The 18,070-nt window shown below is 38.3% G+C and overlaps 1 protein-coding gene across 1 annotated transcript in view; it reads right to left on the reverse strand.

Annotated features, from left to right (window-relative positions):
• Positions 1 to 1,582: 1,582 nt before the first annotated feature.
• The window catches only part of LOC113835672 (vomeronasal type-2 receptor 116-like), a 46,722-nt gene continuing 30,234 nt past the window's right edge, over positions 1,583 to 18,070 (reverse strand). The window contains exon 7 of the mRNA XM_035444159.1: positions 1,583 to 2,508. Coding sequence (XP_035300050.1) covers positions 1,583 to 2,508 — 926 coding nt within the window. The remainder of the gene's footprint in view (positions 2,509 to 18,070) is intronic.

Here is an 18,070-nt window from a genome sequence, read left to right on the forward strand (position 1 = left end):
CAGTGGCTGATGGAAGCAGACACAGACATCCACAGATATACACTGAACTGAACTCTGGAACTTAGTTGCAGAGAGGGAGGAATGAACATTGAATGGTTGTTGCCAGGGAGAAACCCACAGACAGCTGGCCTTAACAAGTGGGAACACATCGACCACAGATGCTGTCTGGGAGGCCAGTACAAGACTGATCCAGACCCCTGAACATGGATGTCAATGCGGAGGCCTCTGCACTCCAGGGAGCCTCTGGTGGTGGATTTGTATTTTTCCCTGGTGTAAGAAGATACTTTGAGAGTCCATCACATGTGAAGGGATGTACTCTTCTTGCACTGGACACTTGGGTAAGGGCCCATCCTAGGCCCAGCCCAGGATGATGTGGTGGACTTTGCGGAGCCCATATTGGGCCCTACCATGCCTGGGGTGTGGATGGTAGATGGGGTGGGGGTATGTCGGGTTGGGATAAGAGGGGAGAGGGGAAGGGATTGACATGTGAATCAAGTTGTTCTGAATTTGAACTAATAAAAAATAAGTAAATAAATAAAAATAAAGTAATGGTTGTAGATTTTCCCTTTAAATTTTACATTTGCATACTTATGCATGTACTTATATATATTATGGATATTTTTAGAGAGACAGTTCATAGTATACTTGATTATGATTTTTCAGATATACCTTACAGTTATTAAACCTACTTCCTTATTTCAAGTTTCAATATTATTCATATTTATGATTAACAATGTATTTAGAAGTCTTGATGAATCACTACATTATTCACAATTTGAGTACTCCCTTTTACCCATTTCCCAAATCAAATCACTTCTACCTTGATATTCTACCCTCCATTGCTTCCCTACCCTCTCATGGTTTCTACACTTATCTCAGGGTGAATCCTCACATCTAAAGATTGTAACTAGATGCCTCAGAATAGAGAGAATATGTGTCATTTGTCTTTCTGGGTCTGGGTTACCTAACTCAACATATATTTTTCTATCTCTACCCATTTATGTGTACAACATTTTCATTATCCATTTATCCACTGAAGGACATTTGGGTGTTTCCATATCCTATATATTATTAAAGTAAAGCAATGAGAATGGCCAAGCAAGTATCTCAGGAGTAAGATGTCAATTCCTTTGTGCACATGTCAAGGAACAGTAAGATTTATCTTTAGTTTTTTAAGAATTCTTCACCTGATTTCTGGAGTTTGGATGTGTTTGCAAGATCCTTCAGCAGAGGGAAAGTTCTTTGCTTGCTCTATGGAAGTATCTAAATTACCACACAAAGCTATGTTTACTCCAAAAAATTAAAAGACTAAAATTAAAAACATTTAGTTTATGTATTACTTATTTCAGCTACTGTCATGTAATTGAATTGGAATATTTAAATGGGCTACAGGTTAATATGTAACATGCATAACTTACTAGAAGGTGTTTTCAACAATTATTTACATCTGAGGTAGACTGTATATGACACAAAGTGGGGGAATCTTTTATTTTTTTAAATATACATTTCAAAAAAAACTTGCTATAAAATAGGTAACTAATTTTACTTTACTAATGGATTTTATGAGAGATAGTTAGTTAATTCATGAAAATAATCTGTTTTGTATATATTTTGTTTTATTTTTGAAGCATTTCAAAGAGTTCTTGTCAGGTCTTAGGAGAATAATGTAGCACTTTGGGATAAAGATGCACCCTAGCAGTCCTGCACTGGATGCCAAGATGGAGAAGACCTCTACAGCCACCATGGCCTTGTTTTTGGTGCTGTGGTAGACTGGGAGGAAGGTGACCCAGACACTGCAGAACACCAGCATGCTGAATGTCAGGAACTTGGATTCATTGAATGTGTCAGGCAGGTTCCTAGCCAGGAAAGCCACAGTGAAGCTTCCTAGGGCCAGGATCCCCAAGTATGCCAGCACACAGTAGAAAGCAGTGACTGAGCCCTTGTTGCACAAAATGATGATGTAACTATGTTCAGAATGTGCATCTGCTTGAATATAGGGAGGTGAGGTTCCCATCCAGACTCCCAGGAGAATAAGCTGCATCAGGAAACAGATGGGGATGACAGAGTTATAGATGCCCGAGACAAACAGTCTTCTCATTGTTCTTCCTAGTTTTACAGCTCTAAAGGCCAGAACTACAGTTATAGTTTTGGCCAAAACAGTGGAAAGAACCAGAGTGAACACGAGTGCAAATGTAATTTGTTGTAATATGCAGGAGGCTGTGCTTGGCTGGCCAATGAAGAGAAAGGTACACATGAAGCAGAGGAGGAGGGAGATGAGCAGGATGAAGCTGAGTGTCTGGTTATTGGCCTTAACGATGGGCGAGTCTTGATGTTTGAGGAAGATCCCCAAAACTACAGCTGTGCTGACAGAGAAGCAGAGAGCTGCACAGACCAGAGCCAAGCCCAGAGAATCTTCCAAAGATAGGAATGTCATTGACTTTTGAAGGCAGTTGTTTCTCTCAGGGTTTGGGTACTGTTGAATTGGACAAGGGATACACTCCTGCTGATCTATGGGAGAAATGAACCAACATTTCAGCCTTTACAATATTTACTCATTCCATATTCAATCTTTCACTGATGTTGTGTGCAGCCTGGCACATTCTGCTTTACTATAGTGCCAAGGAAACCAACTATTTAGAAATCCCTCTTTTAATATCTGCAATGTCCACATCAGGACATTCTGTGTAATGGCAAGATTATAACTGTTTTCTGGACAAATGAAATTCAAATAGTAATCAACTTCTTCAGATGATGTAAAACTGTCCAGTTATCCTTTAAAGAGTTCTAAAGTTAATCCAAACCAACTTGGTCAGACTCCACCTACTTAGGTGAAGGACAAACCACTCAGAACTCTACAGAGCCCCAACTACAACAAAGGCCAAAATAACCATCAGACTGTCAACTGTCTACTTGGACACACAGAAGTCTACAGTCCCCACACTATAAGAAAGGCCAAAATAACCACCAGGGGGTCAACAGAACACCAAATATATTAGATCAGATAAGAAGGCTCTGTTTCACATAATAACTAAAACACTAAACGTATGGAACAAGGAACCACTACTAAAAGCTTCCAATGATAAAGTCCAAGTAACATATAAAGGCAGGTCCATAAAATTAAACCTTGGATTTTGAGCATTTTCTTAAGTGTCTTTCATCCATTTCAGATTCACCTATTGAGAATTCTCTATTTATTTCTGCACCCCACTTTTTAATTTCATTGTTTGGTGTTTTGGTGGCTAGCTTCTTGAGCTCCTTATATATTTTGGAAATCAGGCCTCTGTCAGATGTGGGATCAGTGAAGAACTTTTCCCATTCTGTGGTTGGTCATTTTGTCTTACTGAATGTCCTTTGCCTTGCAGAAGCTTCTCAGTTTCAGGAGGTCCCATTGATTAATTGCAGACCTTAATGTCTGTGATGCTGGCGTAATGTTCAGGATGCAGTCTCCTGTGCCAATTTGTTCAAGGGTAATTCCCACTTTCTCTAATAGAAGATTCAATGTGGATGGATTTATGGTGAGATCTTTGATCCACTGGCACTTAAGTTTTGTGCATGGTGACAGGGATGGATCTATCTGCAATCTTCTGCATGTCCAAATCCAATTGTCCAGCATGTTCATACAATAGGGACATATGTTCAAAGATGTTCATAGCAGCATTTTTTGTAATAGCCAGAATCTGGAAGCAACCTAGATGCCTCTCAACTGAAGAATGGAATGAGAAAATGTGGTACATTTATATAATGGAGTACTACCCAGCAGAAAAGAAGCAATGGAATCTTAAAATTTGCAGGCAAATGGATGGAACTAGAAGAAACCATCCTGAGTGATGTAACCCAGTCACGAAAAGACAACATGGTATTTACTCACTCACATATGAATTTTAGACATAGAGCAAAGGATTACTAGCCTATAATCCTCTTCACCAAAGAAACTAGGAAACATGAATGACTCTAAGATATAAATGGACACCAGGAACAGGAAAAGGCATGAAATCCTGAGCTAATTTGAGCATGAGGGTAGTAGAGAGGGAGCTGCCACAATAAGAGCAGAAGAAGAGTAGTAGAAGAGAGGAAATGGAGGAGCAGAAATATTGAGTTGGGGGAAGAATAGAGGAGAGTGAGCAGGATGACAGATACCATATTAGCGGGAACCACTATAGGTCTGAGAAGAGATTTGGAACTAGGGATATCTTCAAGGTTGACATGATCTAACAATCCAGGCAAGGATGGAGAGGATAACCTAATAGTCCTTCCCCTAAAATGAGGTTGATGACTACTCTTTATGCCATCGTAGTGCCCTCATCCAGTGGCTGATGGAAACAGGGACAGACATCCACAGATATACACTGAGCTGAAATCTGGAATTTAGTTGAAGAGAGGGAGGAATGAAGAGTGAAGGGGCCTGTACAAGGTTGGAGAAACCCACAGAAACAATTAGCCCGAACAAGGGAGAGCACATGGACCCCAGATGCTGGTGGGAGGCCAGTACAAGACTGATCCAGATCCCTGAACGTGGATGTCAATAAGGAGGCCTCTGCCCTCCAGGGAGCCTCTGGTAGTGGATTAGTATTTTGCTCTGGTATAAGAAGGGACTCTGAGAACCCATCCCACATGAAGCGATACACTCTGGCCCTGGACACATGGGGAAGGTTTAGGGTTTGGTGGATTTGGTGGACTTTGCAGAGACTCTGTTGAGGGCCCTACCCTGCCTGGGGAGTTTTGGGTGGATGGGGTGGGGGGTAGGTTAGGAGTGGGGGAGGAGGGTTGGCAGTGAGGGGAGGGGGAGGGAGAGGGAGAAGGGACTTACATGTGAAACAAGATTGTTCCCTAACAAACATATATATATATATATATATATATATATATATATATATATATATATTGAGAAAAAAATGAAACCTAACTTCACAGTGGAGACACAAAAAACAGAAGATCACAGACAAATTCTTGCAGAGACTAAGAGACTACAGATGCTAGTCCAGACTAATATCCCCAGCAAAATTTTCAATCACCTCATATGGAGAAACCAAGATAACTCATGGCAATTTCAAATTTAAGTAATATCTATTCACAATTCCAGCCAAGAAAAGGTACTAGAAGGAAAACAGTAACCTAACAAACTTAACCACACACATTAAAATACAGAGAATACATAACCTTTCTCCAGCGAAATCCAAAGGGACAGACAGACAGACACACAGACAGACAGACAGACAGACAGACAGACAGACAGACAGACACACACACACACACACACACACACACACACACACACACACACACACACTCCTACTACTACCACCAGTACCATAGTAACAAATATTAATAATCACTGGACATTAATATCTCTTTATATCAATGGATTCAATTCCTTAATTAAAAAAACATAGGCTAACAAAATGGATATGAGAACACTATCTATCCTTATGCTTCAGACAGGAAACTCACCTCAGCATCAAAGATAGACATTACCTCAGAGTAAATGTTTGGAGAAAGTTTTTCCAGTCAAATGGACGCAACAAGGAAGCTGAAGTAGCTATTCTAATATCTAACAGAATAGGCTTCAAACCTAAGTCATTGAAAAGAGATGAAGAAAGGAAATACCCACTAGGATGACATTTCAGTTCTGAACATCTATGCCCCCAAAGCAAGACACAGACATTTATGAAAGAAACATCACTAAAACTTAAACCACACATCAAACCCCACACATTAATATTGGGAAACATCAACAACCCACCCTCAGGAATGGATAGGGCACCCAGAGAGAAACTAAGCAGAAAAATAATGGAATTAATAGGTCTTATGACTCAAATGGATCTAACAGACATCTACAGAACTGTTCACCCAAACAAAATGATATACCATCTTCTCAACATCTCATGCAACCTTCACGAAGAAGGAATCCAAAGATAAAAAATATTAGAAATAACCCACTGTGTCCTATTAGAACACCATTGGTTACAGTTGGATTGCAACAATAATTGAAACAACAGAAAGCCTACAAACTCATGAAGACTGAATCATTCTCAACTGATTGACAAATGGGTCAAAGAAGAAATAAGAAAGAAAATGAAGTTTTCCTAGAGTACAATGAAGATGAACACAAAACATGGGATAGCTTATGGGACAAAAAGTGGTGCTAAATGGAAAATTCATAGCACTAAGAGCCTGTAATAGAAAATTAGAGAATCTTCATCCCAGAGACGTAAAGGCACACTTGAAAGATATTAAATATAAAGAAGCATGCACACCTAAGAGGAGAAAATGTTATAAAATAATCAAGCTGAGGGCTGAATTCAATAAAATAGAGACCAAGAGAACAATACAAAGAATCAAGGAAACAAAGAGTTAGTTCTTTGAGAAAATCAACAAAAAAGAGAAGCCCTTATGCAAAATAACCAAAAGGCAAAGAGAGAATATCTAAATTAATAAAATCTGAAACCAAAAGAAGGAAATAACAACAGACACTGAGGAAACTCAAACAATCATTAGGTCATACTTCAAAAACTTTACTCAACTAAATTGGAAAATCTAAAAGATAGGGACAATTTTATCAATAGATATCACTTACTAAATTTCAATCAAGATCAGGTAAACAATTTAAATAGACCTATAACACCCAAGGATATACAAGCTGTTATTAAAAGAGCCAAAGGCCACTAGACCTTCAAAGAAGAGCTAATACCAATATGGCTCAGTTTATTCTACAAAATGGAAACAGAGCAAACATTGCCAAATTCATCTATGAGTCCACAGTCACCCTGACACCCAAAATGCACAAAGACTCAAAAAGAACCAGAATTAGAGACCATTTTCACTTATGCACATTGAAGCAATAAAATACTTGCAAAGTGAATCTAAGAACACAACAAGGAGATCAGCACCATCATCAAGTATGTTTCATCAGAGAATCAGCGATGGTTCCACATTAAAAAATTCTGACATTGTAATCCACCATATTAACAAAAACAGAAAGAAAAAAAGTGATTATCTCATCATATGCTGAGAAAGCCTTTGACAAAATCCAGCAGTCTTTGATTATAAAAAGTCTTGAAGAGATCAGGGATAAAAGGAACAGACCTAAACATAATAAAGTCAATATATGCCGGGCTTTGGTGGTGCATACCTTTAATCCCAGCATTCACGAGGCAGAGACAGGTGGATCTCTGTGAGTTCAAAGGCAGCCTGGTCTCCAGAGCAAGTGCCAGGATAGGCTCCAAAGCTACACAAAGCATCCCTTCTTGAAAAACCAAAAAAGTCTATATATAGCAAGTTGGTATTCAACTTTAAATTAAACAGCAGCTGAAAGCAATTCCACAAATATCAGGGACAAAACAAAACTGTCCACTCTCTCCATATCTGTTCAATACAGTTCTTGAAGTTCTAGCTACATCACCAAGACAACTAAATGATATCAGGGGATACAAATTGGAAATGAAGAATTCAATGCATCATTAATTGATGATATTATAGTACATATGAGGGGCCACAAAATTCTACCAGGGAACACCAACAACTGATACACAAGTTCAGCAAAGTGGTTGGATATAAAATTAGTTCATGAAATTAATAGCCCTCTTATATACAATGATAAACAGGTTTGAAAGAAATCAGGAAAAGAATAGCATATACAATAGCTGCAAATAATATAAGTTATCTTGGGGTAACTCTAGTCAAATAAGTGAAAGACCTGAAATAAGTTAATTCAAGTCTTTTAAGAAAGAAATCAGAGAAGATATGAGGAGATGGAAAGATCTCCCATGCTCACAGATTGGCAGGATTAATATAGTAAAATGTCCATCTTACCAAAAAAATGTCTACAGATTAACTGAAATTCTTAACAAAATTCCATCACAGTTCTTTACAGACCTTGAAACTATTCACAACTTTGTATGGAGCAGAAAGGGTATGGGATATGTAGGGTGTTTGTAGACTGGCAGGGTAGGAGGGGAGGGAGAGGGAACTGGGATTGACATGTAAAACACTCTTGTTTCTAATTTCAGTAAAAATTGGAGAAAAAAGATAAATAAAGGGCCATTATGACATGGCTACTTTTCCTCATCCACAAAAAAAATGAATTAGCCATAAAGCAAGTGAGAACCATGCTACAACCCACAGATGCAGAGAAATTGATACCAGGTACAAGAGTCACTAGAGAGGCTTTACCCAGCAAATGATGGAAATGGATTCGGAGCTCAACGGCCAAGTATTAGGCAGATCTTAGGGAGTCTGTTATGAAGAGGGTTAGGAAAGATTGTAGGGACACTGGTGTCAAGATTACCAAAATAAAACCCCCAGAACCAACTAACCTGAGATAATAAGGTCTCAAAGAGACTGAACCACCAACCAGAGAGCTTTCATAAGACTAACTGAGGTGCTCTGCACCTTTGTTACTTAGGTGTAGATTGGTCTTCTTGCGGGAGTCTTGACAGTGTTAGCAGGGGCTATATCTGAATTCAATTTCTATATCTGTGAACATGGTTAAGCTTCTCTTTAATAGGGTATAGAGTCCTTTTGATACAACCAAAGAGTTGTGTAGCTGCATCATGTGGTGTATCTATTCCCAGCCCCCAGAGAAAAAGACACCATGATTTCCATAGTGTCTGTACATGTTTGAACTCCCACCATCAATGGAAAAATGTTCCCCTTTCCTCATATGTTTGCCATTAATTAAGTACTGCCCTTTGTTTTACTGACTTGGCCATTCTGACTGGTGTAAGATGAAATCTCAATGTAGTTTTGATTTGCATTTTCTGATGACTAAAGATGTTGAACAATTTTTGAAAATGCCATTTTGTCTTATTTGTTTTCTTGATGTTAACTTTTCTTTTGAGTTCTTTACACATTTTATATATTAGTCATCTATCAGATTATAATTCTTAAAAAACATTTTCCCACTAAATAGGCTGTCACTTGGCACAGATTCTGGTGTACTTGTACAGAACTACTTTTGCCTCATGTGGAACCACTTATTAATTGATGTTCTTTGTGAAATCTAATAAGGTCATTTACTGTGAAAATGAGTTCAATTCTACTCTCCACTTTCTTCTCTCTGAGATTCAGTATATCTCTTCTTATATTGAGGTCATTCATCCATTTGAATTTGGGTTTTATACAGGATAATTAATATCTTTGTACAAATTAGTCTATTTGTATTCTTCTACATATGGCCATCCAAGTAGACCAGCACCACTTGTTCCAGTGTGTATTTCTGGATTATTTATAAAAAATGAAGTGTTCATATGTGGGTTGATTTATGTCTAGGTCTTCAATTCAATTACATTGACCAATGTGTCTGTTTTTAATACCAATACCATGATGTTTTTGACAATTATTTTATAGTAAATCTTGAAATTTTGCAAGTTGTTACTTTCAGAACACATTTTAGCATTCTTTTCATTTTTTATATATGCGAATTACAAACAAGATTGAATTACATGACCATCCCAGGTCCTTTCTCCCTCCCTTCCTCCTCTACCACCCGCCCCCCCGCAACTAAAATCCTGTCATATGTCCTTTCTTCCAATCTGCACCAAACTCAAAATATCTGCTTCCTCATGAACTCTTCATCCTTCCTTTTATTCCCTTCTCACTCTCATAGCTAATTTCAGAACATTTTAATTGTTCAGGATTGTTTCAGCTATCCTAAACATTTCTTTTTCATATTGTACATGAAGTTATTTTTTTATAATTTAGTGGAAAATTGTGCTGGCATTGTGATGGGGGATACAATATGTCTATTTCTTTTGGGGGGATGGTCCCATTTTTCATATTAATTATATAGATCAATGAGCAAGGGTGATCATTCCATCTTTACCAATAGCTGAAACTATTTACTGTATAACACTTACACAAGTTTCATTGAGTTATCCCAAAATATTTTATTTTTAAGAGACTTGTGTTTATTTTTTATTCAACATTTGTGTGTCTAATGTCTGTACAATAAGTTGTGGTCACGCTACTTATAATACTTGCATGACTGCCCTATAATCATTTTCCCTTGGCATTGATTTTTCTCTTTTCATAATCATTAATTCCATTTGCAAATGCCAATGTGCATGTGTGTGTAGGGAAATTTACTGTACCTTGGCAAAGCTATCAAGAGACAGTGGAGAAATATGATTCCCTCTACCCCAGCAGCCTTCAACTGCCCAAGATCTCAGGTATTGGTGGACTTCATATATTTAACCTCACACTGATTACTACTGTTTTGCCTTTTATATATGTTGTAATCCCAGCTTCAGAATATTCTTTGCCATTCATATAGTTCATTTTTGCATGTTTGTTTTTTATTTAAATTCTTTAATTAACACTCATATTTATACATCCATCCCACCATTCCCTCACCCTCCCAGCCTCCCATGTTCCTGACAAACCTCCCAACCCATCCTCCAATTTCTCTCCAGGGACAGTGAGGCCCTCCATCAGGGATCTTCAAAGTCTGCCACATCATTTGAGGAAGGGGCCAGGCCTTCCTTGCTGTATCTGGGCTGCAACAGTATCTCTCAATAGGAAATGGGCTCCCAGAGTCCATTTGTGCTCTAGGGTTGAAGACTGGCTCCACTGTTAGAGGTCTCATAGACTGTCTTGGCCTCCTAGCTGGCACACACATTCAGAATGCTTGTTTCGGTCCAATGCTGTTTCCTCAAGCTTTATAACTAGGGTCTCCATGCTCTCACTATGTCAGGTCCACTGTTTCTGCAGGTCACTCCAGCACCTTCTTGGCTCCTTTGTCCATCCTACCTCCCTCTCCACAAATGAATTCCAGTAGTATGGTTCAGTGCTTAGCTTGGATGCCTATTTCTGCTTTGAACAGCTACAGGATGAAGGCTCTAGTAATGGTAACCAAGATAGAAACCAATCTCATTATTGGGGAAGGGAATCAATGGCATTTTCTCCACCACAGCTTGGATTATTAGTTGGGGTCATCCCTGTAGATCCCCTAACATTTCCCCTGTGCCAGACCTCTCTCCAACCTGTACTGTCTTCCTCTATCAACCTGTACTGTCTTCCTCTATCAAGGCAAATGCTTTCTTGCCCTCTTCTACTCCCCCCTGTCTCAATCCAATTGTTCTCCTCCCCCTCCTCTTCTTACCTTCCCGCTTCCATCCTCTCCACCCATGCCCATGCTCCCACTTTGTTCAGGTGTTCGTGACCCCCTCCCTTTCTTCTTGGGGCTATGCAATCTTCTCTTGGGGTCCTCCTTGTTTCCTAGCTCCTCTGGCATTGTGGATTGTAGACTTGTAAACCTTTGTTCTATGTCTAAAAATCATACATGCGTGAGTACAAAACCATGTTTATCTTTTGTTACTGGTTTACCTCACTCTGGATTGTTTCTTCTATTTCCATCCATTTACCTGTAAATTTCAAGATTCCATTTTTTTCCTGCTGAGTAGTACTCCATTGTTTAAATGTACCACATTTTCTCTATCCATTATTCTGTTGAGAGACATCTAGGTTGCTTCCAGGTTCTGGCTATTACAAATAATGCTGCTACGAACATAGTTGAACATATGTCCTTATTGTATGAATGTACATTCTTTGGGTATATGCCCAGGAGAGGAGTTCCTGGATCTTGAGATAGGCTGATTCCCATTTTCCAGAGAAACTGCCATATTGACTTCCAAAGTGTTCTTACCAGTTTGCACTCCCACCAGCAATGGAGGAGTGTTCCACCTTCTCCACATCCTCTCCATCATAGACTGTCATTGGTGTTATTGGTTTTAGCCATTGTGATAGGAGTAAGATGGTATCTCAGAGTGGTTTGAGCTGCATTTCCCTGACAGCTACAGATGTTGAGTACTTTCACAAGTGTCTTTCAGCCATTTTATATTCCTCCATTGAGAATGCTCTATTTAGTTCTGTACTCCACTTTTAAATTGCATTGTTTTGTGTTTTGGAGGCTAGCTTCTTGAGTTCATTGTATGTTTTAGTGATCAGCTCTCTGTCAGATGTGGGGTTGGTGAATATCTTTTCCCATTCTGTGTGCTGGCATTGTGTCTTGCTGACTATGTCCTTTGCCTTACAGAACCTTCTCAGTTTCAGGAGGTCCCATTTTTTAATTGTCAATCTCAATGTTTGTACTACTGATATTATGTTCAGAAAGCAGTCTACTTACCAATTTGTTCAAGGGTACCACCTACATTCTCTTCTAGGAGGTTCAGTGTGGTTGAATTTATGTTGAGGTCTTTGATCCATTGGGATTTAAGTTTTGTGCATGTTGATAGATATGGATCTATCTGCAATCTTCTACATGCCAGAATCCAGTTTACCAACACCATTTGTTGAAGATGATTTCCTTTTTCCATTGTATAACTTTACCTTCTTTGTATTTATCTTCGTTGTGTTGGAGTTTTCCTTCCAGTAATTTCTTTAGGGCTGTATTAGTGGATATTTATTGCTTAAATGTGGTTTTGTCATGGAACATCTTGTTTTTGCCATCGATAGTGATCCAAAGCTTTGCTGGATATAGTAGTCTGAGCTGGCATCCATGTTCCCTTAGTGTCTATAGAATATCTATCCAAGATATTCTTGCTTTCAAAGTTTCAATTGAGAAGTCTGGTGTAATTCAGATAGATCTGCCTTTATATTTTACTTGGCCCTTTTCCTTTGCTTCTCTTAATATCCTTTGTTTGTTCTGTAAGTTTGTTATTTTGATTATTATGTAGCAAGGGGGTCATATCAACAGACACTGAAGAAATCCAGAGAATCATCAGGTCATACTTTGAAAACCTGTACTCCACAAAATTCTAAAGCTAAAGGAAATTGACAATTTTCTGGACAGATATCCCTTACCAAAATTAAATCAAGAACAGATAAGCAGTTTAAATCAAACTATAACCCCTAATGAAATAGAAGCACTCATCAAAAGAACCCCCAGCCAAAAATAATCCCAGAGCCAGATGGCTTCAGTGCAGAAATCTACCAGAAATTCAAACAAGAGATAATACCAGTAATCCTCAAATTTTTCCATACAATAGAAGCAGAAGGTTCATTGCCAAACTCTTTACAAGGCTACCATTACCTTGGTACCCAAGCCACACTACTAAGACACTACTAAGAAAGAGAACTACAGACCTGTATCACTCATAAACTTTGATGCAAAAATACTCAGTAAAATACTGGCAAACTGAGTAAACAATCAGGAACCACAGATGCAAGAATAACCAACAGAATACAAGAGATGGAAGACAGAATCTCAGAAACTCAAGATAAACTAGAGGAAATAAACTCATCAAGCAGAGAAAATCTGAAGTCCAACAAATCCATACCACAAAATATCCTGGAAATATGGGACACCATGAAAATACAACCTCAGGATAATAGGTATAGAAGAAGATGACAAACCCAACTAGAAGGTGCAGAAAACATATTCAACAAAATCATAGAAGAAAATTTTCCCTGCTTAAGAAAGACATGTCAATGAAATTACTAAAAGCCTACAAAGCATCAAAAAGAGTGGATCAAAAAGAAGTCCCCTCGTCACATAATAATTAAAATACCAAACGTACAGAATAAAGAAAAAATATTAAGAGAAGTAAGGGAAAATGTCCAAGTAACATATAAAGGGAAATCTATCAGAATTACACCATTCTTCTCTATGGAATCTCTGAAAGCCAGAGGACCGAGATAGAGATTCTACCAACTCTGAGAGAACATGGATGCCAGCCCAGACTACTATACCCAGCAAAGCTTTCAAACACTATTAATGAAGAAAACAAGATATTCCCCAAAAACAGATTTAAACAATATGTAACCACTAACCCAGCCCTACAGAAAGTACTGGAAGGAAAACTCCAACCTAAGGAAATTAATTACAGTCACATGAACATAGGCAATAGATAATCCCACTCTGCATAAACACAAAATAAAAGGCAGGGAAAATCCACGTATAACACCAGTACCAACAACAAATAAAAAACAAACAAGAATAAACACTCAATGGACCTTAATTTCCCTCAATATTAATGGTCTTATCTCGCTTATAAAAAGACACAGGTGTAATGGTTCAAACAAAAACCTTAATTTGAATAGTAGGCTTACTGTGACATATACAAAAGTTATGGCTGTGATTGTTTAAAAAAATTGGCCTTCATTTCCTTGAGAGCCTAGCTACACCAGGTACAAAGTTTATAACTCATGTGTTTGTTCCAAACACAGAGCTTCATTTGCATAGTAGGGTTATTGTGACATATAAAAATAAGTGTTGTAATTGGTCCAAATAAAAACCTTAATTTGCAAAAATTTAAAAAAGACACAGGTGGATACAAAGACAGAATCCATCCTTCTGTTGAATACAAGAAACACACCTTGAATTCAAAGACAGACATTACCTCAGAGTAAAGGGTGAGGATAAGATATTCCAATCAAATGAACCCAAGAAACAAGCTGGGGAAGCTATTCTAGTATCTAACAAGTTAGACTTCAAACTAAAATCAATCAAAAGAGAAGAGATGAAGAAGGTAATTTCATATTCATCACAGGAAATATCCATCAAGAAGAAGTCTCAATTATAAACATCTAAACCCCAAATACAAAGGCACCAACATTCATAAAAGAAACATTATTAAAACTCAAATCACAAATAAGACCTTACACAGTTATAGTCAGAGACCTCAACACCCCACCCTTACCACTGGACAGGACCACCAACAGAAACTTAACAAAGAGACAAAAGAACTAAAGAAGTTATGACCCAATTGGGATTAACAGCATCTACAGAACTTTCTATCCAAACACAAAAAATATACATTCATTTCAGCATCACATGGAACCTTCTCAAAAATCAACCACATACTTGGAAACATAGCAAACCTCAATAGGTACAAAAAAGTGGAATATTCCCATGTGTCTTATCAGACCATCATGCTTTAAAGTTAGTAATCAAAAACAAAACAAAGTGCAAAATCCTACCAAATCATGGAAATTGAATAATATGCAATCGCACCATTCCTGGGTCAAGGAAGAAATAAAGAAGGAAATTAAAGACTTCCTAGAATTCAATGAAAATGTTGACACAACATACCCAAGTTATGGGACACTTTGAAAGCAGTACTAAGAGGAAAGTTGATAGCTCTAAGTGCTCACATGAAGAAACTAGAGAATAGCCACACCAGAGATTTGGCATCACAGCTGAAAGCTCTGGAAAAAAATGGAAGAAAATACACCTTGGAGTGCAGATGCCAGGAAATAATCAAACTGACAACAGAAATCAATGAAGTCAGATAAAAGAAAACAATTCAAAGAATCAATATAACAAAGAGTTGGTTCTTCAAGAAAATCAATAAGATAGCAAACCATTATTCAATCTAACTAAAAGGCAGAGAGAAAACATGCAAATTAACAAAATCAAAAATGAAAAGGGGATACATAACAGGGGACAATGAGGAAATCCAGAGAATCTTCAGGTCATACTTTGAAAACCTGTATTCCACAAAATTTGAAAACTTAAAGGAAATGGACAATTTTCTGGACAGATATCACTTACCAAAATTGAATCAAGAACAGATAAGCAACTTAAACAGACCTATAATCTCTAAGGAAATAGAAGCAGTCATCAAAAGTCTCCCAACCAATAAAAACCCGGGGCCAGATGGATTCACTGCAGAATTCTACCAAAATTCAAAGAAGAGCTAATACCAAAACGGCTCAAGTTGTTCCAACAATAGAAGCAGAAGGGACATTGCCAAAATCTGTTAATGAGGCTACAATAACCTTGATACCTAAGCCACACAAAGACAGAGCTAAGAAAGAGAACTACAGACCAATATCCCTCATGAACATAGATGCAAAAATTCTCAATTAAATAATGGCAAATACAATCCAAGAACATATCAGAGGAATCATCCATCATGATCAAGTAGGCTTCACCCCAGCGAAGCAAGGATGGTTCAACATACAAAAATCCATCAATGTAACCCACCATATAAACAGACTGAGAAAAAAAAATGATCATCTCACTAGATGCTGAACAAACCTTTGACAAAATCCAACACCCCTTAATGACAAAGGTCTTGGAGAAATCAGGGAAAACAAGCACATACCTCAACATAATAAAAGCAATATACAGCAAGCCAACAGCCAACATCAAATTAAATGGAGAGAACCTCAATCCAATTAATCTAAAATCAGGAACAAGACAAGGCTCTCTGTCCACTCCATACTTCTTCAATATTGTCCTTGAAGTTCTAGCTAGAACAATTAGACAACAAAAGGAGATCAAGGGAATACAAATCAGAAAGAAAGAAGTCAAACTCTCACTATTTGCAGATGATATGATAGTCTACATTAGTGACCAGAAAAACTCTACCAGGGAACTCCTACAGCTGATAAACACCTTCAGCAAAGTGGCAGGATACAAGATTAACTCAAAAATCTGTAACCCTACTATATATGGATGACACATTAGTGGAGAAAGAAATGAGAGTAACATCACCATTTACAATTGCCACAAACAACATAAAATACCTTGGGGTAACACTAACCAAAAAAGTGAAAGACCTGTACTGTAAGAATTTTGAGTCTCTTAAGAAAAAAATTAAAGAAGATGCCAGAAAATGGAAAGATCTCCCATGCTCTTGGACAGGTAGGATCAACATAGTAAAAATGGCAATCTTGCCAAAAGCAATCTACAGATTCAATGCAATCTCCATCAAACTCCCAACACAATTCTCACTGATATTGAAAGAAAATGTTCAACATCCTTAGCCATCAGGGAAATATAAGTCAAAACAACTTTGAGATAACATCTTACTCCTGTCAGAATGGCCAAAATAAAAAACACCAATGACACTTAATGCTGGATAGGATAGGAGAAAGTGGAACACTTCTCCACTGCTGGTGGGAGTGCCAACTTGTACAGCCACTTTGGAAATCAGTATGGCAACTCCTCAAGTAAATGGGAATCACTCTACCACAAGGTCCATCAATTCCACTCTTAGGAATATACCCCCAAAAGAGCACATCATACAACAAGGACATCTGTTCAACAATGTTCATAGCAACACTATTTGTAAAAGCCAGTAAGTGGAAGCAGCCTAGATGCCCCTCAACTAAAGAATGGATAGAGAAAATGTGGTCCATTTACACAATGCAGTACTACTCAGCAGGAAAAAACAATGGAATCTTGAAATTTGCAGGAAAATGGATGGAACTAGAAGAAACCATTCTGAGCGAGGTAAGCCAATCTCAAAAAGACAAACATGGTATGTACTCACTCATATGTGGATATTAGACATAGAGTAAAGGAATACTAACCTACATTCCATATTGCCAGAGAAGCTAATAAACAAGGAGGACCCTAGGAGAGACATACATGTTTCCATGGAGCAAGGGAAAGGGTCAAGATCTCCTGAGCAAATTGGGAGCATGGGAAGAAGGGGCAGGGAGCTAGGAAAATGAGAAGGGGAGAAGAGGAGGGATGCAGAGGACATGAGTGATCAAAAAGTTTGAGTCAGGGGTAGAACTGATGGTAATAAGAATGGAGATACCATAATAGAGGAGACATTTTTGGTTTACAGAGAAATCAGGCACTAGGGAAATGTCTGGAGATCTACAACAATGACACCAGCTAACAATCTAAGCAACAGAAGGGAGGCTACCTTAAATGCACTCCCCTGATAATGAGATTGATGACCAAATTATATGCCATCCTATGGCCTTCATCCAGAGGCTGGTGGAAGTAGAAGCAGACACCCACAACTTATCACTGAATTGAACTGGAACCCAGACACAGAGAAGGATGAGGGAAGAGCAAAGTGGTCCAGACAAGGCTTGTGAAACCCACAAAAGAGCTGACCTGAACATCAGTGAACTCTTGCTCCTCAGACTGATAGCTGGAATACCAGCATGGGAGTGATCTAGACCCCAGGAACATGGGTTTCTGTGAGGAAATCTACAGGACTTCCTGTAGATTCAGTACTTAACCCTAGCATAGGTGTGAACTTTGGGAGCCTATTCCATACAGAGGAATACTCCCTGAGAAAGACACACGGGGGTGGGCCTACACCCCATTCCCAAGGATACAATAGGCTCTGATGATACCATATGATTGCCTCACCATTCTGGA

Source organism: Cricetulus griseus, chromosome 4 (assembly GCF_003668045.3).
Source record: "Cricetulus griseus strain 17A/GY chromosome 4, alternate assembly CriGri-PICRH-1.0, whole genome shotgun sequence".
In the NCBI taxonomy this organism is placed as follows: Eukaryota; Metazoa; Chordata; class Mammalia; order Rodentia; family Cricetidae; genus Cricetulus; species Cricetulus griseus.